The 23,758-nt window shown below is 59.0% G+C and overlaps 2 protein-coding genes across 8 annotated transcripts; both read right to left on the reverse strand.

The window, feature by feature from the left end:
- Positions 1-26: 26 nt before the first annotated feature.
- Positions 27-18,432, reverse strand: SV2A (synaptic vesicle glycoprotein 2A). 6 transcript variants are annotated; one of them, XM_075040797.1, is made up of 14 exons: positions 18,255-18,432; positions 17,185-17,283; positions 8,285-9,054; positions 6,035-6,215; positions 5,719-5,870; positions 5,504-5,637; positions 5,122-5,211; positions 4,768-4,878; positions 4,598-4,686; positions 3,791-3,955; positions 3,563-3,696; positions 3,268-3,471; positions 2,799-2,958; positions 27-2,043 (listed from the first exon to the last, which is right to left on the reverse strand). In XM_075040797.1, the coding sequence occupies exons 3-14, from the start codon at positions 8,862-8,864 to the stop codon at positions 1,860-1,862; spliced, it is 2,184 nt and encodes a 727-aa protein (XP_074896898.1). In that variant the 5' UTR covers positions 8,865-9,054; positions 17,185-17,283; positions 18,255-18,432; the 3' UTR covers positions 27-1,859. The 6 variants fall into 6 exon arrangements, with proteins under 6 accessions (XP_074896898.1, XP_074896895.1, XP_074896899.1 ...); XM_075040794.1 differs by lacking the exon at positions 18,255-18,432 and adding an exon at positions 18,032-18,144; XM_075040798.1 differs by lacking the exon at positions 17,185-17,283 and having other exon boundaries at positions 18,255-18,337.
- Positions 18,375-23,671, reverse strand: SF3B4 (splicing factor 3b subunit 4). 2 transcript variants are annotated; one of them, XM_075040801.1, is made up of 6 exons: positions 23,548-23,671; positions 22,449-22,577; positions 21,664-22,206; positions 21,029-21,223; positions 19,392-19,562; positions 18,375-18,873 (listed from the first exon to the last, which is right to left on the reverse strand). In XM_075040801.1, the coding sequence occupies exons 1-6, from the start codon at positions 23,579-23,581 to the stop codon at positions 18,689-18,691; spliced, it is 1,257 nt and encodes a 418-aa protein (XP_074896902.1). In that variant the 5' UTR covers positions 23,582-23,671; the 3' UTR covers positions 18,375-18,688. The 2 variants fall into 2 exon arrangements, with proteins under 2 accessions (XP_074896902.1, XP_074896901.1); XM_075040800.1 differs by having other exon boundaries at positions 19,368-19,562.
- Positions 23,672-23,758: the final 87 nt, after the last annotated feature.

Here is a 23,758-nt window from a genome sequence, read left to right on the forward strand (position 1 = left end):
TTGTTTTTTGTTTGTTTTTTTGATTGTTTTTGTTTAATTAATTTACAAACATCTAAAAACTACAGCACGGCACGACTGCATACGGACAGAACTACAGGGGTACTCCCCAAAGGACCAGCTACACCGAAGGATGGGGAGGGGGAGGAGGAGGAGAAGCACACGCCGCTCGATCGCTTAGAGGGGGGGCTGCTCGTGATGCTGGGGGGGTGGGGGCTGCCCTAAATATTGGGGGGCTGCCTGTGATGTTGAGGGGCTGCTGGGGCCTCCGAAGTGCTTTTGCATAGACCAACACTTCCCATCTCTTGCTGGGGACCGATCCGGGGGGGGCACAGCCCTGGGACCCCCCCCATACGCCACCTTTTGGGGGGGGGGGGGGGGATGTCCCCGGTGCTGCATCCGGGCGCTGCTTTGTGCTTTGCAAACCACTGGTGGTTTTGTGCTCTGGGCTAGGGAGAAAGGGGGCGCGGGGGGGAAAGGGGGTGCAGGGAGCACCCCACGCCCCCCCCCAGCACCCCTAAGAAAGAAAATCCTTTAAAAACGAGTTTAAAAAAAAAAAAAGGCAGTTTTGGGAGTCCTCACGCCACTGCACCCCAAAACGCAGCTATGCCGCCCCGCCCCATCCAAGGGGGGTGTGTCTGGGGCAGCCCTTGCGCCCCACCATGCACCCGAATCGGTGAGCTGGGAAGCATCACGCGAAGGCCGGCAGCACCCATGGGTGATGCCTCAGGGCACCCAGCCATAGCCAGGCAGTGCCTGGTGAAGGTGTGGGGAGGGGCTCTGCACCCCAAAATTAAATGAGGGGCTGTGGTCAGGGCTTGCTGCACCCTGAGGTGCAACGGGCCAGCGGCACCCCAGGGAGCTGTGCTCAGTGAGGGACTCTGCACCCCAAGGTTTGTGCACCCCAAAGTGCTGGGCACCCTGGGGTGCTGTGCGTGCTGAAGCACCGTGCACCCCAAGGGGCTTTGCACTCCCCCAAGGCACCATGCACCCCAAGGCAGCATGCACCCTAAAACGCCACACAAACCAAGGCATTGTGCACCCCAAGGTGCCGTGCACCCCAAGGGGTTTTGCACCCCAACGTGCAGTTCAACCCAACAAACCATGCACCCCAAAAGGATCTGCACCCCAACATGCAATGCATCTCGAAGTGCCATGCACCCAAAAAGGTTGTGCACCCCGAAGGCTCGAGCACCCCAATGTGCCGTGCACCCCGAGGCATTGTGCATGCCCAGGTGCTGTGTGCCTCAAGGGGTCCTGCAACCCAAAAGGCAGTGCACCCCAAGGTGCCCTCCCCCCCCAAATCCTCCTGGGGTGCAGATGGAGACCCCATCACCCGCTGACCTCACCCTGGCCAGCGCTGGACACCATCCTTCTGGATGGGGAAACTGAGTCACGGAGCCACCACCGCCCCATCCCTGCCATGGGGCTGAGGATGGAGCCTTCCTCCTCCTCCTCCTCCTCCTCCCCAGGCCTGGCCGGGAGCAGGGACAGAGGGCCTGTCCCCCCCACCCTGTGAGGCCAAGGCACCCCCAACCCCCCACCCTTAGCCCCCCGCAGCCCCCCAGGAGCGAGCAGCTATTCACAGAGGGGATGACACCAAGAAAAGAAATGGGGGGGCTTAAAGGGGGGGACAGGGGGTTTTGGGGGGGTTCCAAGTGCAAATGAAAAAGATCCCAAATGCTCCAAGAAGACGTTTCACAGTGTCTAACGAGACTAATCCCCCAGGGTGGGAGGGCAAGGAGGGGAGCTGGGATTTGGGGGGGGGGGGGGGGGGGGGCAGTTGGCACAGGGAGGTGGTGGTGGTGGTGGCAGTTGTGGGGGGGGGGATCCCTCTCCCTCAGCCTTCCCCCCCCCCCCCATCACTGCAAGACTTGCCCCCGAGTTTCCGGCAATTTCAAGGCGAGGGAGCTACCGAGGGCCAGGGCGGCGGAGGCCAGGAAGATGGGCACCGCCTTGGTGATGCCCACGAAGGAGGTGAAGATGCTGATGCCCAGCACGGCCGCCAGCTTGCAGAGGGCATTGAGGAAGCCAAAGGCCGTCGTCCTGGGGGGGGAATGGGGACAAAGCAGAGGTGGGGGTGACATGGCAGCCGGTGGCCCCAAGGGATCGCTTCTGGCCCGCATCCTGTAGGGTTGCACCCATGGCGTGCAGGTGGTACCCCAAAATTCACAGCTGGCAGCCCATGTTTTGCAGCTGGTACCCAACACCTTATATCCAGCAGCCGGTACCCCACACCCAGCACCCCAGATCTGGCAGCTGGCACACAGCACTCCAAACCTCACACCTGGCACCCACAACCTCACACCTGGCACCCAAAACATTGCACCTGGCACCCCACACCCAGCACCTTCCACCCCATGCCTTGCAGCCAGCACCCCACACCTGGCAACCTGGCAACCAAAACCTTGCACCCAGCACCCCACATCTTGCAACCAGCACCCAAAACCTTGCACCTAGCACCCCATGCCTTGCACCGAGCACCCAAAACCTTGTTGCACCCAGCACCCAAGCCCTCACACCTGACATCCAAAAACCTCAAACCTGGCACTCTGCATCTTCAAACCAGCACCCAAAACCCTGCATCTACCCCCCGTGCTTTGCACCTGGCAACCAAAACCTCACCCCCAGGACCTGAATCTGGCATCCAGCATCCAAAACCTCACACCTGGCACCCCACATCTTGCAACCAGCACCCAAAACCTCCCAACTGGCACCCAAACTCTCCCACTTGGCATCCCACATCTTGCACCCAGCACCCCACACCTCGCCCCCAGCACCCTTGCGGGGGCTGCCCACACCTCTTGTCGGAGGGGTAGAGCTCCACGGTGAGCACATCAAGGGCGTTCCAGGAGGCAATGCTGACACCGCCGAAGAGGCAGAGCAGTGCAATCATGGCCGACTCACTGTTGCCGAAGGAGAGGAAGAAGCAGCTGACGCAGGACATCACACTGGAGCCGGCTGTGGTGGGACATGGGGACAGGTCAGGGTTGGGAAAGGGGATGAGCATCCTTCCCGCCTGCCGCATCGGGGAGGGGAAACTGAGGCAGGAGATGATAGACTGGTTTGGGTTGGAAGGGACCTTTAAAGGTCACCTAGTCCAACCCCCCTGCCATGAGCGGGGACATCTCCCACTCGATCAGGTTGCTCAGAGCCCCGTCCAACCCGACCTCGAACGTCTCCAGCGATGGGGCATCGACCACCTCTCTGGGCAACCTGGGCCAGTGTCTCACCACCTGCAGCGTAAAACATTTCTTCCTCAATGCCCACCCAGCATGCGAAGGCGGCCAATCTTGTCCATGAGGAGGGCCGAGACGATGTTCCCAGGGAGGACGGCCAAGGTGCCCAAGAAGCTGACGAAGTAGATCATGTAGGCGTTGTTGTCATCGCTGAAGTCCAGCTGGCAGCCCTCCTTGTTGTGCAGGAAGGTGCTGTTCACCACCTCGCTGTTGATGAACTTGTACTCAAAGAGATCTGTGGGGATGGAGAAGGGGTTTGGTGGGGTCACCCCCCCTCCATCTCTGTCACCCCCTTGGGGACCATCCTGACCCCCCCCCTCTCCTACCCGTGTTGTAGAAGACGGTGGAGATGAAGGTGCAGTTCTTGAAGAAGGTGTTGCTGGAGGTGATGTCCTCGAAGTAGCACTCCTCAAAGAGCGAGTCCTCGAACGTCACCGATTTCATCCTCAGGCCAATGAACCTGGTGGGGTTGGAATGCGGGGGGGAAAGAGCCCGGCTCATCACCTCCACTCATGCAACGAGCAGGCCCAGCCTCAGCACCCCCCAGGACACACTTGTCATTGAAGTACTCCCCGCCTTTGTGGATCTGGTTCTCCAGGGTGAAGTTGAAGGTGAAATGCCGGACCTTCTCGTGGGTGAAGAGCTTGGTGCGTGAGGCGTACTCGATGTTCTGCAGGTGCTTTATCATGTCAGGGAACCAGACCGTCAGCCCGTAGTAGCTGCGGGGAGAGAGGGGCTGAACCCGGGCACCACGATGCCCGTCCCGTCCCAGTGCTGCCTGTCCTGTCCCAGTGCTGTCTGACCCACTGCCAGTCCCATCCCAGTGTTGTCCATCCCACTGCCAGTCCCATTCCAGTACTGTCCATCCGGTCCCAGTGCTGTCTGTCCCCGTGCCAGTCCCATCCCAGTGCTGCCCATCCCATCCCACTCCCATCCCAGTGCTGTCCGGCTCCATCCCAGTGCTGCCCGTCCCATTCCAGTCCTGTCTCAGTGCTGCCTGTCCCATCCCAGCACTGTCCATCCTGTCCCAGTCCCATCCCAGCATTGCCAGTCCCATCCCAGCATTGCCAGTCCCATCCCAGTCCAATCCCAGTGCTGCCCATCCAATCCCAACGCTGCCAGTCCCATACCAGTGCTGCCCGTCCCATCCCACTCCCATCCCAGTGCTGTCCATCCCATCCCAGTCCCATCCCGGCACTCCCAGTCCCATCCCAGTGCAGCCAGTCCCATCCCAGTCCCATCCTGGCACTGCCCGGCTCTGGCCATGCTGTGGGCTGACAGCACCCCTGGATGCCCCCCCGCCTCTGGGGCTGACCCCAGCGTCCCACCCCAGCGCAGCTGGCAGGTCCCCCCAGCCCCACCTGAAGGACATGGTGAACCACACGGCCATCATCATCAGCGTGACGCGGCGGTACTCGGGCGCAAAGCACTGCTGGAAGTTGCTCCAGACCTGTGGAGGGGGGGGACACGAGAGGTGACAAGTGGACACGGCGCGGGAGTGGGTCCACCCTGGGGCAGGATCTGGCCTCACCTGCTGCGAGAGGTTGAGGAATCTGACGAGCCAGCGCCGGTACCACGTGCCGGTGTCTGACTGGATCTCGATGAGTTCATCCTCCCGCTTGATGGTCTTGATGTGGGTGACCTGCGGGGTGGCAGAGAGGGGGATGGTTTGGGGATACTGGGAAGCACCAGCCTTGTCCAAGGCTCCCAGGTGAGACCCGCCCCCACCTCGTGCCTCAGTCTCGCCATCTGTTAAAGCAGGGCTGACCCCCTCCGGGAGGTGCTTTTCCCAGAGGTGGGAATTTGCAGCCCCCTGCTCCTTGAGGACCCCACCCCAGGCTGCCAGGTGCCTGGAGGCTCAGCCCTGGGGTGGGGGGGACCTTACCGAGAAGACCCTCTCGGGGTGGCCCTTGGCCCGCATGTTGGTGTCGTGGACTTGCTTCAGCACCATCCAAGCCTCGTCATGCTTGCCATTCTGCAAGGCAGAGCCCGGGCTCACCCCAGGACCAATCCTGCCCCAGTCCCACCACCCACTTGGGGTCCCTGCTTGGGTCCTGCCACCCACTTGGGGGTCCCTGTGTAGGGGACCCAATCTCCATCATGCATTTGGGGTCCCTGCCTGGGTCCCCCCATCTCTGCCACCAGCTCAGGGTCCCTGCCCAGCTTCCCACCATCCCACCACCCTCTCAGGGTCCCTGCTTGCACCCACAACACCATCACCACCCCCCCAGCAGGATACGGCCCTGCATCCCCCCAGGTCCACTCACCTCCAGGAAGAAGCGGGGGCTCTCGGGCATGGTGGTGAGTGCCCCGATGGCAAAGACTGCGGGGAAGGCGCAGACCAGAACGAAGACCCTCCAGCTGTGGAACTGGTACGCCGAGCCCATCTGGAAGCTCCAGCCTATGGAGATGGGACAGGACATAGTGGTGGTGCTGAGACCCACCAAACTCGCTGCACATTCCAGTACCAGGAGGCTCTTACCGTAGTGGGGGATGATGGCCCAAGCCATGGCGGAGGCGTAGATGCCCCCGATCATCCAGAACATGCAGAGCCAGCTCAGGTGCTCCCCGCGCTTCTCCTGCGCCAGGAACTCCGAGAAGTAGGAGAAGACGATGGGGATGGAGCCGCCGATGCTGGGGGGCAGAGGGCAGAACAGCATCACCGCCCACGCCGGCATCCCCACCGCCACAACAAATGGGAGGTTTTGGCACAGCAAGGGAGCTGGATGGAGCTCAGCCCCCAACATGGGGGGCCCGGACACCTGGGTCCCCTACACGACACCGTGCCCTGCCCTTACCCCACGCCTGAGAGGAGGCGGCAGAAGAGGAAGGTGCCGTAGCCTTGGACGAAGGAGGAGAAGAAGGCAAAGACGCTGTTGACGGAGAGGGAGATGAGGAGGCACTGCCTTCGGCCCAGGCGGTCGGCCAGCCCGCCCCACAGGAAGGCGCCCACCATCATGCCCAGGTACACGATGAGCCCTGGGGGGTGGACCGGGGGACACAGTGCCATCAGTCCTGGGGCACACAGGGACCCACACCCCAAGTCACCCGGTGGAGGGCGATGGTGATCGGGGCAGGGGCTCGGTGCTGGGGGGCCATGGGGGTCTCAGTGACACCCCCCACCCTGAACTGAGCACAGCCAGGATGCCTGGGTCCCCTCGCAGGGAGGGGGGGACCGACCCCCACGTATAAGTGGGGGGGTGGAGGGCGGACATCTGCACTGTACTCCCTGCTCTGCTTGGGGACCATGGGATGGGGGGTGCAGAGATGTCCCCAGCCCCAGACGGCTCCCCAGCACCTCCCATATCCTCCGCATCCAGCCCCTACTCCTGCCCCAAGTTTGCCAGGTCTCAGGGAGGGAGGGACGGACCGGTAACACCTGGGATGGGGAGGGTGCTCAGGCTGCAGCAGGCACCACGGAGAAGCGGGGAGCACACTGCAGTGCAGCCAGCGCAGCCGCCTGCAGTCCCCCCAAACCCACTCTCAGCATCCCCTTATCAGCCCTGGGCAGGAGGGATGAGGGGACTCTGCCTCGGCCCCCCTGCTGCCATGCCTGACTGCAGCAGGGAGATAAACCTGGAGGGGCTGGGGGGGCTGCAGGGCTGGGGGGGCCATGAATCACAGCCTGACTGTGCAGTGGCGTTCACACACACCCCCCCCCGACCCCCCTCCTCCCTTTGCTCAGGTGGGAGCTCAGTGTGGGACTGGGAGAAGGAGGATGATGGGAGCCCTACACCCCGGGGAGGGTTCCCATCACTACCCCCATGTCCGTCCTTGTCCCCACATCTCTTCCTGGCCCCCCACATCTCACTCTGCACCTCCATGCCCCCCTCCCCCAGCCTTATGGCCCCCCATATCTTCTCATGTCCCTCCCCCATCTTGTGGTTTCCCCCCATACCCCCTGTCCCTCCATACCCCCTGGATTGTGCCCCCATGTCCTCCCACATCCCCCCGTACCTCCTTGCGTCCCTCCACATCTATGTCCCCCCATGTTGCCTCTGTCCCCCCATAGCCCCACATCTCCTGTGTCCCCCCACACCTCCCTGTGGCCGCCAATCTCCCCCTGTCCTGACATCTCCCCCATATTTTCTCATGTCCCACTCTCCCCCCATACCTGCTGTGACCCTCCATATCTCCCACGTCCCCCCACATCTCCCTGAGTCCCCCTTGTCCTTCCCCATCCCCACACTTCCCATGCCCCCCACGTCCACCTGTGCATCTCTGATCCCCACATGTCCCCATGCTCCCCGGCGTCCCCATGTCCCCCCATGTCCTCTCACATCCCTGTATGCCCTCATGTCCCTCCACATCCCCATAGCTCCCAGGACCCTCCATGTCCCTCCACATCCCTCTGTCTGCTCATGTTTCCCCATGTACCCACCTGCTCGTATCTCCCCACCTCTCCCTGTGTCCCCCCATCCCTCATGTCCCCCCATATCCCCTATCTGCTTGTGTCACCCCATACCCGCTAACGTTCCTCATACTCGTGTCCCTCTACATCCTTCCATATCCCCATCTGGTCATTTTGTCCCATGTCCCCCATACCCACCATGTCCCCCCTGTGGGGCCTCATGTGCTCCCACATCACATGTCCCTCCATATCCCCATCTGCTTGTGTGTCCCCATCTCCGTGTCCCTCCATGTCTCCATCTGCCCTCATCCCCTATACCCTCCATGTCCCTCCATCTCCTCAGCTGCTCATGTCCCCCCATATCCCCTATGTCCTTCCATGTTCCCATCTGCTCGTCCCTCCCCACATCTCCCCGTGTCCCTCCTGTGTCCCTCTATGTCCCCATATCTGCTCCTGTCACCCCATATCCCCCATCTGCTCTTGTCCCCCATACCCTTGGTGTCCCTTCAACTCCCCATTTACTCATATGCCCCCATATCCCATGTCCCTCCGTGTCCCCCCATATCTTTCCACATCCCCCTCTCCCAGCACCCCTCCATGTCCCCCCATGTCCCCCCATCCACTCATGCCTCCCCCATCCCTCTACCTGCTCCTGTCCCCCCACATGTCCCAGCACCCCACCCCGTCCCCTCCTCACCCAGCATGCCCTTGTTGGAGTCGGAGAGGCACATGTCCTTCTCTGCGCTGGGCAGGACGAAGCCCACCACGAAGACCTCCACACCGTCAGCCATGAGGGCCAGTCCCAGGACGAAGTAGAGGGTCCACTGGAAGCGGCCATGGCCGCACTCCTGCAGGATGAGCTCGTACTGCTGCGCCAGCTCCTCCTTGTCCTTCCGTCGCTGTCCCTCGCTGTCATCAAAGGCGCCGACGGCCGCCTCAGCCCCCAACCGCTCCCCGGTCTTCAGTGAGTCATGCCGGGGGATGCCCTGGTACTCGCCCTCGTAGATCTCGTCCTCCTCGTCGTGACCCTCGGTGGCATCGCTGGAAGCCCCCTCCTCTTCGTTGGCCCCCTCGCCCCCTCGGTAGTAGCCATCCTGGGGTGGGTAGTCTTCGTCATCCTCCTCTTCCTCGAAGCGGGAGTAGGAGCGCTTGGTGTACTCATCCTGCATGCGGTCCATGCCCTTGCTCACCTTCTTGGCTGCATGTTTCTTCACCTCCTTGGCGATGTCCTTGGCGCCTCGGATGAACGCCGTCCGGTCTCGGAAGCTCTCATCCATGGTGCCGGTGGGATCGTCCGGGACACCGGGATTTGGGGGGGAGGGGGGGGATGGTGTGTCTCTGCGTCGGGGGCTGCACCCTCACACCCGGGGGCCGTGGTGGGATGCGGGGAGACGGGCAACGGCACTACCCATCCGCGTGGCACCACCTGGCAGAGGACGTGGGAGGACCCTGGATGCCGGCCCGGACCTGAGGAGCCCAGAGACAAGCAGGGGCCATTTTAGGGTGGAAACGGCTCCGCATCCCACCCCACCCCGGGGTTTGCTCCACATTGAGCTCCCCCCACCAGCACCCGTGGCACTTTTTTCCCATCTCAGATGGAAAGAGGAGGATTTGGGGCACCCCCACTCCACAGTGTGGTGGCAGGGGGGCTCACCCCAGGGCAGGCATGCAGGCGCAGTGAGCCCAGCTCGGGGGCAGGCACCCGCAGCGGGGGCTGGGATGGGGACAGCTCTGGGGGACACCGGGTCCATGCCAGCTCCCCCTGCTCAGGTGCCCTCTCCCCTCACTTGGAGGATCAAAGTTCTCATGGGTGCCGACATTTCTGTAGGATTTAGAAACCCATTGACCTCAGGGTAGGATCCAAGGTGTATTCTCCAATGTCTGATAATGCGGCTGAGCACAAGCCAAGGCATGTGTTTGCCTCCCTCTGTCTCTTTTCCCCAGCTGCTTATTTGAACCAAAACCCAGCGGCACTTCCTAAATAAATAAATTTGCGGGAGAAGGGAGCACGGCACCCACAGGTTCGATACGGTGAGAGAGAGGACGGATCTGCACGGACAAACAAGACAAGCTGAAAGATGAGGGGGTTGGCCCACGTCTCCCCTGCCATTGCAAGGCCACCTGCCCCATCTGCCCCTCTGGGGACCCCGGTGTCCCTTGGAGACAGGGAGGTCCAAGCCCAGAGCTCTGCAGGGCCGTAATGCCCCTGAGCTTGGACCCCCACAGGGGGTCCCAGCAGTGACAGATCCCAGCAGGGAGCAGGAGGGTCCCACAGCCCCTCCATCCCCCACCCCCGGCAGGCCAGGCCCCGCCCAGGCCATGGGGACCCCCCAATATCCCCCCACCAGTCCACCCAACCCATTGAGGGAAAAGGCCGCACCATCTTCTCAATGGGGCCAGGAAGGTGTGGCCGGGCCAAGGACCAATGAGCTGTGGGGGGTGTGGCCACCCCACCAGCATCAATGGGGCCATGGAGGCACGGCCCAGCTGTTCAGCCAGTGAGCTCCAGGGGGTGTGGCCATAGAGCTGCATCCCCCCCCCCATCTTAGGGTACCCCTGGGCAGAGGGGGGTCACGGTGCTGGGGTGGGACCCTGGGGACCCCTCTAAGGTGGCTCAGCTGACATCAGCAGGGAACAAGGTGACCCCAAGGGTGGTGGGTCCCCAATGACAGTGCAGGTCAGGGGACACCCCTGCCCATCACCGGTGGGAGGGGGACACACTGCAGCACCCCCCAGGCTGGGCTGCAGCCCAACTCTGACCCTTCTCTGTACGTCCCCACAAAGGCCAGAGGACAAGGGAGCCGTGTGGGGGGCACCAGGGACATCACTGCTTCCCAGTCCATCCACCCACAACTGCAAGTCACCACCAAAAACTAGGCCTGACCAAAGCCCCCCCCCCCATTTTCTCAGGGACCGCAGGATGGAGTGACACCAACCCTGGAGGGACGGCGAGGGGACCAGGCCCCCCAAGGGCACAGGGGTCCCCCCCAAAAGCCTTCCAGGGCAGCCACAGTGCTGTGTGTTGGTACCCTGGGCCAAGGGGACTCGAGGAGGCAGGTTTGGGACGGGGGGGTCCCTCGGAGGGGTCCCAGACTGACCGACAGTGGCCCGGCTGTGTCCCCGGCTCCGATCCAGCAACCCAAGGCTGGCTGCAGTGGCGGAGCAGGCGCTGGGGACAACATGTGCCAGGCCGCTCTCCCTGGGGAGACTTCCAGAAGGGATTGGGCTGTGGGTTGTGTTTGGTGAGAGACGCTGGCGTCGGCAGAAGCTGAACCAGTCGCCTGGGGCAGAGCCAGCGGGTGCTGGGGGCACCCTGAGCACCCCTGGTGTCTGGCTTTTGGGGAGGAGAGGGGGCGTCCAGATACATCCCAGAGGCTTTAACCTGCGGGTGGCATCTCCCTGTCCCCACATATCCCAGGCATCCTGCACCCCCCTTCCCCAGCCCAGCATCCCCCCCTCCACAGGCTGCGAAGGCCAAGGGCAGGCAGCATACCCCCTGAGCCTTGCAGAGCCCAGCTCAGCTCGTGACAGGGATGGGCAGCAGCCACAGGCGCTGCTGACCCAGCCATGGGGGCCGGTGCGACCACCCCCACCCCCCAAAAGGCTATTTTTATCTCTGGTAGTGGCCAGGCATGGATGGCGAGGCAGGAGTTGAGCCGCAGGGAGAGGGACACAGCCGGCACCATGTCCCCCCTTCCCCAAGCGAGGGGATGGGGCACAGCAGGGAGGCTAAAATTAGACCTTCCAAAATAGCCAGGGCTGTCGGCAGTGCTCCCGCCGGGGCAGGAGCCCACACTGGCTCTGCGCAGCCAGCAGGAACCTGGGGACAGTGCTGCAGCACAGCGTGGCCCCCCAAATTTCTGCATGAAGCCAGGCAGGTGCTTTTAAACAGCATAAAATCACGAATTCACCCATTGCCCTCTCTTCCTTGGCTGGTTGGGAGCAACCCCAGCCCTGTGCCCATCCTGGGGAACCCCCCGCCCCCCTCCTTGGATTAAATCTGTTGGCACCTGAGGCCCCTGGAAGGAGCCTATTCACAGCCAAGGTCATTTTGCTCCAGCCAGGCTGGCAGCTCCCCGCAGTGCCTCCCAATGCGGCCATGCCACGGGATGCCGTTATACGGACCATGACGTATAGGGAACTGGCAAAAGGAAGAGGGGAGCAGAGAAAGGCCAAATACCTGCTGAGGAAGAGGACAGGCCAGCAAGCAAGGTCACAGCTCAGCTCCGTGACAGAGAGGCTGCTCTGCACGAGCCAGGGGGCCTCGAGCAGCCAAGCCAATGGTCAGTGACAGATGCTTTTGAGATCAAGGGTTTGATTTCACAAGGAAGTCAGAAATCTCATCGACTGTACAGCCACCCTATAGGCAAAAGCCTGGGGGCTGTCCCAAAAACGCTCTTCTCGTTGCAAAACCACACTGCTGGCCCTGCCAGCCCCATCCTGGCATTAGCCGGAGTAGTCACTGCCAGCCCTAGACAAGGTTATTGGACTCTGGACCTGTTTCTTCCTGCCATGTGTCCGACCAGAGCCAGCAATTGCTGCAGCCCTTCCTCGCCACACACCCTGAACCCCTCCCCGGGAGGTCCCACATTAGGGCTCGTCTGAGTCCGTGTCCCCGCCACCGCAGCCCCCAGCCTTTTTGCAGAACTGTAAGAACATGGCGACAAGGGAGAAGAGTTTTAAATCGCCTGTGTCCAAGGTCATCTTCCAACAACCCCCTTTGCCACCCCCAGAGAGCTACGCCGCTCTCCCTCCCCAAAACCTGCCGGTACCACCATGATAAATACCTATCCCTGCAACGAAATCCCAATCCCCATCAGCGGAGATTCCCCGGCCCTACGACGGCACGGGAGGGATGACAAGAGGCTACTAAACACGCACATAAAAAGACAGAGCAAGGCTAGAGGCAAGGTTTTCCAGGACAAAATGGCCACACCGAGTGGAAAGAAGCCGAACCCCTAATCCATCAAACGGCAGCTCCGAGGATGCTAATTAAAAGCAGCGGGGAGAGGAGGGGGATCTGCCATATAAAAGGCATTTCCTTCTCTCCTTACCTGTTTCAACCCTCGCTCTGCTCCAGCCGTCCTTTCGGCGTCTGCCTCCTGCGCTGCGAGGAAGGATGCTCCGGCAAGGATAGGGCAGGAAAACAGCTCACGGGTACCAGACCCAGCCTGGTTAACGCCGCAGCCTCCGACACACACGCTGAGCATTGGGAGAGTCCATTGCAACAACCCAGGGAAGGGAGGTGGCGGGGAGGGCTGTGCTACAGCAAACAACGAGCCGGGGGCGGCAGAGAAGAGGGGGGGGGACTGGCAAGAGGAGGGGGGCTAGCCCCTCGCCTTTGCTTATTAATGAAGGCAAAGGGAGGGCGATGCCTCCTCCGGGCTGCCCACGCTTGTGGGGAGCTCCCTCGGGAGCAGGGTTCCCACGCCGGAGCTGCTGGGTTGAACGTGCTCCGGTGACTGCGGAGGTGACCGTGGCTAACGGGGAGCACGAGCAGCCAGCCCCCCCACCCCTCTGGTCACCCTCCCCGGGGATCTGCAGCGGTGTAAAGGCGAAGCCGTGAGGATTTGGCGGTGGCGTTCAGACCCTCTATGGCAACCTCTTCTCCTGCCGCCCACCACAGCCGCAGGCAGCGCGGCGAATGGGAACGCAGCCTGGCAAATCTGAGTCACGGCCTCCTCGGGGGTGAATTTGGATTTCTTTGGATCAAATCGTCTCCGTCTGGGCTGGCCAGACCCGGCCCCTCCGTTGCAACAGGCCACAAACACCTCCGACATCTTTTTGCAGGGAGGGGGTGCAGGGAGGAATGTGGTTATTGCAGGGAGGCAAACCAAGGTCCGGAGCACCCAAACCAAAACCCTGTTTGCCCCAGGTCGCTCACCAACAGTGGGAAATCAGGACCTCAAGTGCTCCAGCCCAGCTACCTCCTGGGGGACATGGGGCACAGAGCACTCCCAGCACCCGTGGGGCCAGGTTTGGAGTGAGAGGGGCGTCCCCACGATGAGCAGGGCTGGGAGAACTCGCACAAGCAGGACCTTTCCTGAGCCACCTCCTCTTGCAACTCACTTGCAATGAGTTGAGCTGGTCTCAGCTTCCAGGACATTAGCCCCAAAGCCATCAGCAGAGCCAGGTATGGGGCCAGGCTTCCTGTGCCCTGGTTGTGCTGAGCTCACAGTAGCTCAGGCATGAACCAGACCCCAGTGGGAGACTATCCTTTAACCAGAGGAGGCAGAGGAGCAGGGAAGCATGCTCAAGGCCAAAATGAGCAGAGCGAGGGTAGGAATGAGCGCCCGGACTGACACGTTAACAGCCACACAGTGGGACTTCAGCTCTCAGACCAGGCAAACAGGATCAGGGACCAGTCCACACCAGTGGTACCAGCACAGGGAAGGATTTCAGAAACTGGAAGCTGAGAAATAATTGATATCTTGTTGGAAATAACCACAAAAGGGCGAACACAGACGAGCTATCGGGGTCTTTAACTCAGCTGAAAGAGGCTGGGCTGGGACAGGGGTGCGGGAGGCTGAGGATGCGAGCTGAAAACCCAACCCCATCTTCCCCCTCTGCGTGGGTGGCAGCACCCACGGCTGGGCACCCGCTCTGACAGCGTTGCATCCGGGCTGCGGGGCTAATCACGTGTGGAACGAGCCCCAGCACGGAGCCTCATCGGCCTGGGCCGGACTGGTGAGCACTGCTTCCTCAGGGCCGCCAAGTCCTGTCAAGCTATGACTCATGTGCCACACTGTCACCGGCAAATCTCATTGTCCCTTTTCTCTTCTGTCTCTAAGTCTGAGCATCCGGGAGCTCATGCTCAGCCCTAAGGCTTTAACGCATATAACCAGAGCAAAATGCATTGCAGCAAGGACAAGGGAATGGCTCTTTCCTGTCCTGAGTGTCTTGGATCACGTCACATTCGCCAGGGCCTAAAAACCAGGGGTGATGGGATAAAATCAGAGGTGGATCAATCCGTGGCAGGGAGATCAGCTGCTCTGGGTGGGTCACGGTGGCTTCCTTGAGCGAAGAGCACAGAAACGCCACGCCGGGGCTTGCCGGCTACAGACAGAAGGCACTGATTTCTTTGGACACTCGAGATCTCAAAGCATCTCAGATCTCAGCATCAGAGTCATTGCAAGATAACCTCTGTCCCCACAAGCACACATCCCACCCCTCCCATACCTAAATCTACCCATTCCAGTAGTCCAAGCTGGACTCTCCCCAAATTTCTGACTGCAAACGATTGGGATGGGGGTTACAGATCTTGTCACTCCCTTCCCAGCCTGTCTGGACCATGGGTATTCCCCACCCTGACAGCCCACTGGAAGAAGAGGAGTCATTTTTTTTTTTTTTGCTATTAAACCAGCAGTTGTTCCCTCCCTGCACACACAAGTATCACAGAGGCTTTCAGAAATCTTAACCAGAGTGACAGGCTAAGGTTGCTGTGAAATTAAAACCAAAGCTGTACAGCAAACAGCACTGAATTACAGGCTACGACTGTCCTGGGGCTGGAGCTCCTGCGGAGGCAGGAGCATTTTGCCTTTGGGGAAAAGCATCCAGGGAGCAGCTGGAAGAAGGCGGGATTGGGGAAGAGGATGAAGAAGCTGCTGAGCACAGCCCCACTACAGATTAAGACACTGGGATGAATAAGGAGGCAGCACGTTCCCAACTTTTACATCTCACCGCAAGCTCCAGGCTCACTCGGAGGGTCCGACACTGCCCAGGGCAGAAGGGGTTTGTGTATCTCAGCCTCTGAACACAAAACATCAGCAGCAGCTTAATCCAACTCACTGTGACATGGGGGACACACACGCACCTCTCCATCGCCTCCCTCGCAACTCGGAGAGCTGCACGCTTCCCGCCTAGCAGGAGCTCAGACACACAAGCTAACAAGGTCACCCAGCCGGAGTTGCAGTGAGGCTGCAGAGACCAAGACATCTCACTTCTGGCAGGCATTTAGACCCGATCGATGGATGGCAATTTGCCTCTCCCTTGACATAAGTATTTCCACTCCAGGAATGCTTTTAATTACTGTAGCTGTCATGGATTTTTCATGGGACTGTTTGACTTTGGTCAAACCTTGGCACCAAAATCTTCCATCATGTCTCCAGCCCAGCTTTAAGACCAACATGCTACGTACAGTTAAAGCACCCGTTTGGTGCTTCCAAAACCAGAGTCCAGCTCAGCTCTCTCCAGCTCGCTCCCCATCCATCACAGATTAAACCCCACAGCACTGCTGCTGCTTTAAGATTTGTTCAGCTTCAGAGGTGCTTTTCTCTGCTGCGTTACAAAGCCCTTCCCATCACCTGCAACTGGGGATTTAAGTATCTACCTCATCTGCACCTAATGAAAGGCAAGAGCGTTATTGCCTTGAACTGCGTCCAGGCATACACAAACACTCCCAACATGCAGACAACCGCAGCAGAGAAAGGCAAACTGCAACCCCATGCATGGGAAGATTAGCACAAACATTAGATATGTTTTAAAACGCACTCACCAGGCATCTCTTAAGAAAAACACCTACAACCCAGCTGCTGTCTGCTCAGGAGCAGCCAGCAGAGCCCCTCGCAGCTTCTGGCCTCTTAACCAGCAACGATTTACTGTTAATTTACACCTGAGCCCAGTTTTCTCCTCTGGCTTCAGCTCTGCTCCTTAAAAGCAGCAGCTGTGAAGCCGCTCTTCATTTGCCTCCTAGCACAGGTGGAGGAACCAGAGCCAAACAGTGCAATGACTTCAACCCATCACTTCGTCCATCAGCCACAGCCGGTACAGAGAGACCCAGGAGTCCTACTTCCCCACCTCCCCACTACCCACAGTGAGACAATGAGGTCTGCATTGGGCTCTTTCCATAATTTAACCATCGGAGCAGCATGCGGTGGAATGGCTCCAGCCTGGACACAATCCAGCAGTAATTGCAAGGCACGTGCAAGGGAGACTCAACTGACGGAATTGTGCTGGCTCTGGAGGAGGCCCAGAGCAGAGACAGCCAAGGCCCGTGCGTGGTTTAATGAAATCACAGAGGTTCAGTGAGCACCCCAGTACCTCCAGGTCTGCTGGAAGACCCTGTGCAAGTTACATGTCTTCCTCTGGACTTCAGTGTACCCTATATAAAATTGGGAACCTTCACTGCTCTTAAGCATCTGGGGTTAATGTCAGGCTGAGAGCATCAACAGCCCACTTCAGTGGGAGGACTGGGTGCTCAGCCTGGTCAGGATCAGCCCCCCACAACCACTTCGACCAAGGAGCAATCCTGGAAACTGTTCACAACACAGCAAGCCCCAAATCTCCTCTAACAGTCCTGAACTGACCCCAGGAAGGCTGGATTTGAGCAGGAACATCTATTCAAGGAGTAGCAGGAGACTACATCAGTGGCAAAAGCTAACGACAGCCTAAATGTTACTTTTATTACAGCCTCTGATAAATTATAATTTTAGAGCAGTTGAAGTAAGCGCAGAGCTCTTCCAGTTTGTCTCGCAGATCCTTCAGTAGGTACTCGTGTGCCAAAGGCAACATGAGCAGAGAAATAAAGCTCATAAATCAGCTGTGCTATTTCCCCAACCTTCCACAAGCAGGCTCTGAATTTCTCCAGATCTCACTTACCAAACAACCCTGTGACGACGAGAGGGGAAGCACAGCACCATTCTTTCCCTCTGGCCCACAAGGGTGAACAGAGATTGGAGCTAAAGGTCAGGTTTAGCCCTAGGATGTTAAAATAAAACAGAAATAAACCAGCAAAGAGTAAAACCAAGGCTGAAAGCAAAGCGGCTTCTCCTCTGCAGAGCACTGAAGAGCCACAGCAGCCTTCCAAGAGGAGTCACAACAGCCAAAAAAGCACAATGGTCCCCCATTCATAACCCCCTACAAAGCCACAAAACAACTCCAGGTGGCCAAATATCTGGAGACACTTTGATTTTTTTGTCTTTAAATCACCTGGATTTAAAGCTTCATATGTAGAAAGCCAACACCTCTCTCCCTATCTCCAACTGCAGGCTCTTCTGCCTTCCCGTAGGGAGCTCTGCAGAAAGCCAAGCCCCCTCCTTCCTCACACCTTCCCAGCTGCTGGGGAAGGTGTGAAACTTTCCATCCACAGACTCTACTTTTACACTTCCCCAATTATCAGTCTCGTTGGTGCAAAGACGCTGAATTCATTAGGAGAAGCAGGACAGTTCTGGCGACAGCCCCAGGAAGTGTGGAGACAACACATGGACCAGATCTGCTCTACCTCCTCTCCCAACTGGACAGCTTCACCCAAATTTTATTGCCCAACCCTCCCAGTTAACAATATCACCAGAACCACAGCTATAACGGCTTCCTGTGGCTGCAAGCAACATCAAAATGAGATCTCATTTCTAAAGAAGTCCCTTCTCTGTGTGGAGAGGGACTAGGCAGGGACTTAGGAGAGCAGGTTTCACTGCCAAATACTCCTCCAAATGTCCTGCCCACTTACTTGTGTTCTCTGGGACAACAGCGTCCAAGGATGTGATGGACTTTAAGGCTTGATCATACATTTTCTTCAACACACGCGTACCAGATTAGATGGAGCCTATCGGCCACCAACAAACAGCCTGGATAAAGCAAGAGACCGGTAGCATCCACCCTAATTCAGCACCTCACCAAGACAGATACATGGGTGGCATTGGTATCAGCAGAGGCAGAGAGCTTTCACGTACCGATGAACTCCATCACAGGCGTCCCCGTGGCTGCACGCCAAGGCGAGAGCAGTCAGCAGCTGATCAGCGTCTCGATCGCAAACAGGCAGAGCCTCATCCTGATCTCAGAGGGACAACCCCTGGTTCTTAAAAGACTTTATTTGTAAATGGGCAATCACTGCTTTACATAGAAAAACAAATCCTGTTAAAAGTACCTTGAAAAATCTTCAAGGCCAAGGTAAATGGAAAGAGGAGGGGAAAAGTAACGAAAATGAACACTATAAAAAGAAATGGGGAAAAAGATGGGGAGAGGTAAAGATAGAGGGGGGAGCTGTGACAGGGCTGGACCCAACCACCACTCTTGGGTGCAGGTACGTTAGTCCAAGGGGAAAGGAAAGTCTGAGGGCAGAGAGAGAAGGATCCCCAGCAGGGAGGAGGTTTTGCCACTACTGTGTTTAGGGCAGGGGGCCCCTCAAGGGGCCACGAGGTGGCACCCCAGGGGGCCTCTGTGCAGGCCGGGGTGGCAGGGGGACTCTCTGATAGCCATATGGTGGGGGGCGAGGGGGACCATTGTACCCGTGAGGAGGCATCAGTGGAGGAGGGCCGCGCATCCCGTGGTGCGGCATGGGGCCTGGGTGACCTGTGGGGACAGAGCACAGACATTAACAACCTCTGCGCAGAGAAGCAGCAACAGACAATCCCCCACCCTTGGGTGCCAGCTCTAGCAGGTGCCCATGGTTTGGGCCAACACTCTCCCTCGTTCCTCCCCCCCTACCAGCAGGTCCTGGAGAAATGAGTCTCTCCTAGGACCCCACCACAGCTGGTGGACACGACAGGTCTCAGGAACCCTCCCTGCTGGCAAAGCCCAGTCGATATCCTGACGTGAGAGATGGCAGGGGGAAATCACCAGAAATCGCAGAGCCCCACGTCACGACGAACACGAGGAAAGCCCCAGGAGACCCTGGTTTAGCAGCTCGCAGCTGCCAGGTCTTGCTCCAAGACATCTCTCCGCAGGGAGGCCATGATATCACCTCCTCCCCGTCCCCGTTAAGCTAGGAACGAGGGAGGGCGGCAGGGCCGAAGCAAGTGCTAAACTCAACGGAGTGTGTACGATCGATAGAAAAGAACACATACCGCCTCTTGCAGGCACCCACTTACCCATGGGCGACCCGAAATGAGGTCCTCGGGGTGGCATACCCATGGGTGGGGGTCCAGGGTGTGGCATGCCAGGTGGGGGCCGAGGGGGAGGCTGGCCTCCGGAGCCTGGTGGTCCTGGGTGATGCTGGCCCATCCCAGGTGGCCCATGGTGCACTTGCATGGGAGGCATTCCTGAGGGAATAACGAGTCGAGGGACATTCGCAACAAGGGCAGCCGCTTGGCACAGCGGCTCCGGGCCCCCACAGCCCAGAGGGGCACTAATTCCAGCAGTACAGTTACCTCAGGTACAGAAGCAAGGTCTGCAAAGGGGTTTCTGCTACCAAAAGGGAGGTTAATGAGGAGAAAGTGCAAAGTTCTCTGACAAGAGGCAACAGGAACAGGCTGCAGCATAGGAAATGCTGCTTGGATGTAAAGGGCAAGGTTGAGAAAGATGTGACAGCAAGCATTGTGCAGCCCTGGGACAGGGGCTTGGAGAAATCATCACCCTTGGAGATTTTGGACAAGCTCCCTGAGCAACCTGACTTTGAAGCTTGCCCTGCTCTGAGCAGGAGTGGCCTGGGTCCCTCCAAATCTACTTTTTTCTATTATTCTCTTATTTTATCCCTTTAAAAAAACCAAACACACAGAGATTCTTTTCTCCTCATCAGAAACGCAAGAGCCCAGCGTGGCTTCACAGGGTATGCGGTGCAGAAGCGCTCAGTCAGGCTTTCCCTTTGCTGTGTGTAATTGGCTACTCTAACGCCTGAAAAGCCAGCTTGTAATCAGGGACAAGCAGCAGCCATCTGGTCACTCACACGGCCAGAGCCACGATCACACAAAGCACCCTAATCAGCCAGCGTGGGAGAGCATCTCAGTGCAGGGATCATTTTAGAGCAAGCAGGATTAAACAAAAACAAAACCAAAAAAATTAAATTGCAAATTTCACTTAATTTTTGCATTTGAAACCAGAGCCTAGATGTATATGTTGCTCATTCCCCAGTACTACAGGGCTAAAAATGGAAGGAAATCAAAGAAACATTTTGTTCTCATGTCTTGAATTAGCTCCTGCCTGGCAGAGCTGCAGACTGTGCTAGAAGGTTCACACTTAACATATTAGTTTACACTAGAGAAAAATGACGAAGACTTGGAGTCTCATTAACATCCTCCCAGCCAGAACAGCACCCGAGACCTTAAAAGCTTGCGCCATGACGGACCCTGCTTTCCCATGTCCCACACATTCACACCTTGAGGAAACTACTGTCTTGACCCAACTGGATGCCTCCCAGAAGGGCACTACTTCCTAAATCACCAAAGTGCTTCATCAATCCCACTGGGCCCTGCTCCAGGCTATTTTTTAACACATTTTAGAACATCCATGAGAGAAACCCAGAAACTAGGCGCAGTGCCGCTGACGTGACATACTCGTTCCTACGCAGACCCTCCCGTTTCTTCACCAGGCTGCCCTGTGCTGCAGAGAGCAACATCCTGGGGAAAGCTGCTGCGTTCAGTCCCCTACAGAGGATGGCAACAGTTTTCTCCCCATTTTACAGAAGGGGAACCTCAGGGAAGACAAAGAAGGGGGCGATTTACCCAAGCCCAGCCCCCCAAAGGAGAAGACAAACTACGTTTCCTGAGCTCAATACCTGATTGCTGCTTACCTGGATGGTGCATCCCACCCGGAGGGAAGGGGTGCGGGTGAGGTGGGTGTCCCCCAGCAGGCGCAGCCCCGGAGGGGGGGCCAGGGGCACCCGCACCGGGCGGCATAGGTGGGGGCGGCATGGCAGGAGGCATGCCGGGAGGCATCGCGCCGGGGGGTGGCACCGGCGGGGGGAATGATCCTGGAGGCGGGAGGCCTGGGAAGAGAGACAGCGAGAATTTGGTTAAGTATAAAAAGTAAACAAACCAAAAGCATAAAAAAAAACCCAAACACAACTCCCAGGTAATCAGGAAGGAGGGGAAAGCACGCAGAGCCACAGGAACCATAACAAAAAAACAGCAGACGGAAGCAGGATCTTTTCAGCTCTGGGACACCGCAGGCTGAGCTGCGACAGGGACATCCTAAGGTCCTGCCTGTTCATGATCCTACAGCTCTGCTGAGGGTTTTGCACCGACTGTCACCAAAGAGCACCCATGCAGTGTGGCACCGCTGCCCTGAGCCTCCCCACGTGACAAGGAGCGCCTCAACATGAGGCACAGCAGAATGCAGCCACCCCCGGGACCGGTGGTGGACGGGCACAACAGCCTCCTGTCAACCAGTGCGGCACAGAGACGGGCGCTGCCATGATTCACCCACCTGGAGGAGTGACACCAGGTCCCAGGGTGGTAACAACAGGGGTAGGGACAGACGGAGGAGGAGGAGCATCGGCAAACAGCTGATGGGGCCGATCCGCCTGTGAGAGAGGGTTCTGGGCTGCCAGGAGACGCTCGGCGGCTGAGCCATGCCGCTCGCCTTTAGAATCTTTTTTGAAGGCGTAGGAAACGGTGATGGGTCTGTTGCAGAGGTACTGTCCGTTCATGGCCTCGATGGCAGCATCCGAGGCATCGAAGCTGGCAAAGTTGATGAAGGCGTAACCCTTTGAGTTGCCCGTGTCGGGGTCTCGCATGATCTTGGGCGTTTGCAGGATAACCCCGAAGGCGCTGAAGGTGTCGTACAACAGCTTCTCATCGATTTCAGGGTCCAGGTTGCCAATGAAGATGTTGGCCCCCACGTCCAGGTTTTTGTTGTGGGCCGAGGCTTTGTTCACTCGAATTGGCTTCCCGTATAATTTGATCATGTTCATGATCTTAATGGCATAATCTGCATCCTCCTCGCTGAGGAACTCCACAAACCCATAGCCTGCAACGAGCCCCCAAATAGAGCTTTAGGAGAGGGCAGACCCATGGCCTCCCACAGCTCGTCCAACACCACTTGATTTAAAACCAGAGCGCCCCAGGCTCCCCTCACGGGAAGGAAGATGATTTCCCCTAGGGATCATCCATCCCTCACCTCTCTTCCCGCAGTAATCTCTCTCTGGCTGTCCCCAGCTGAAGTATTTTATTCAACTGGCAGCTTTTGAGAGACAACGATAAATATCTCACCTTGGTGCTGGCCTGTGACTCGATCCTTGGGCATGTGGGTATTGACGACCGGTCCCGCTTGGAGAAAGAGCTCCCACAGCAGTGGCTCACTGACTTTCTCGTCCAACCCCCCGACGTACACCGTTGCATCTTGAGCAGAGGTAAAAAGAAAAGCCAATTTAGACCCGTGAGCCCAGGAAGCTGGAAGTCTCAGCCGTGTGAGAACTTCAGGGCTTGACGCTGAAATTGCTCCGGCCTGAGGCAGAGATCCCCCTTAAACTTTTAACCAGATCCCCCATAATTATGCCCTCAACCATTGGGGAGGCCCCCAAACCCTCCCCCCCACTTTTCTCTAGGGAGACCAGAAACCCTCCATTCCAGCTCCTGTGTGCCCAGGAAGCCTACTGCCCCCCCTTGTGCCCAGTAAGGCCAGGACCCCCCAGCTGACACCCCCCCACCATCTCTCAGGAGCCCAGGTCCTCTCCACAGCCCCCTTAGCCTCCAGCTCACCCTGCCCCCCCCATAGCACCCCATGTCTCCAGGGAGCCCATGCTGCCCCCCCCAAACCCCTAAACATCTCCAGGTCACTCTGACCACCCCACAAGGCACCCCATGTCCCCAGGGTCCACCCACAGAGGTCCCCAGGGACTCCCCATGTTCCCAGGGAGCCTAGGCCCCCACCCCAAACCATCTCCAGGGAGTCTGGGACCCACTCCCTCCGCCCAGCTCCAATATGACCCCAGGGAGCCCAGCCCCCGCCCCCCCCCGCCACATCCCCAGGGAGCCCAGGACACCCCCCAAACATCTCCAGGGAGCCCAGGACACACACCCCCCCCAGCTCCACCACGTCCCCGGGGACCCCTGCCCCCCCTCCCCGCGTTCCCAGAGATCCCGGTCGTCGTCGTCCCGAAGCACCCCCCATCCCCAGGGAGCCCACGCCAACCCCCAAACCCCTAAACATCTCCAGGGAGCCCGGGACACCCCCCCCCCAGCTCCACCACGTCTCCGGGGACCCCTGCCCCCCCCACGTCCCCGGGGAGCCCGGCCCCCCCCGGCCCCAGTCCGCCCCGCAGCCCCTCCCCGCCCCCGCGGCAGGCCCCGGCCCGGCCCCGCCGATCACCCTGGTTCCGCTCGGAGATGGGCCCCGCCGCCATCTTGCCCCGCCGCCCGCTCCCGCTCGCGCGGCGCCGCCGTCACACAACGCCGCGCGCGCCGTGACGTCGGCCGCAGGCACCAGTCCCGCCCCCTCGCGCCGACGAGGCGGGGATGGACCGGAAGTAGCGTCTCGGATGAGCGCCGGGAAGGCGCGGCGGCCATCTTGAGTGTGGGCG

The sequence above is a fragment of the Buteo buteo genome, chromosome 11 (genome assembly GCF_964188355.1).
Source record: "Buteo buteo chromosome 11, bButBut1.hap1.1, whole genome shotgun sequence".
In the NCBI taxonomy this organism is placed as follows: domain Eukaryota; kingdom Metazoa; phylum Chordata; class Aves; order Accipitriformes; family Accipitridae; genus Buteo; species Buteo buteo.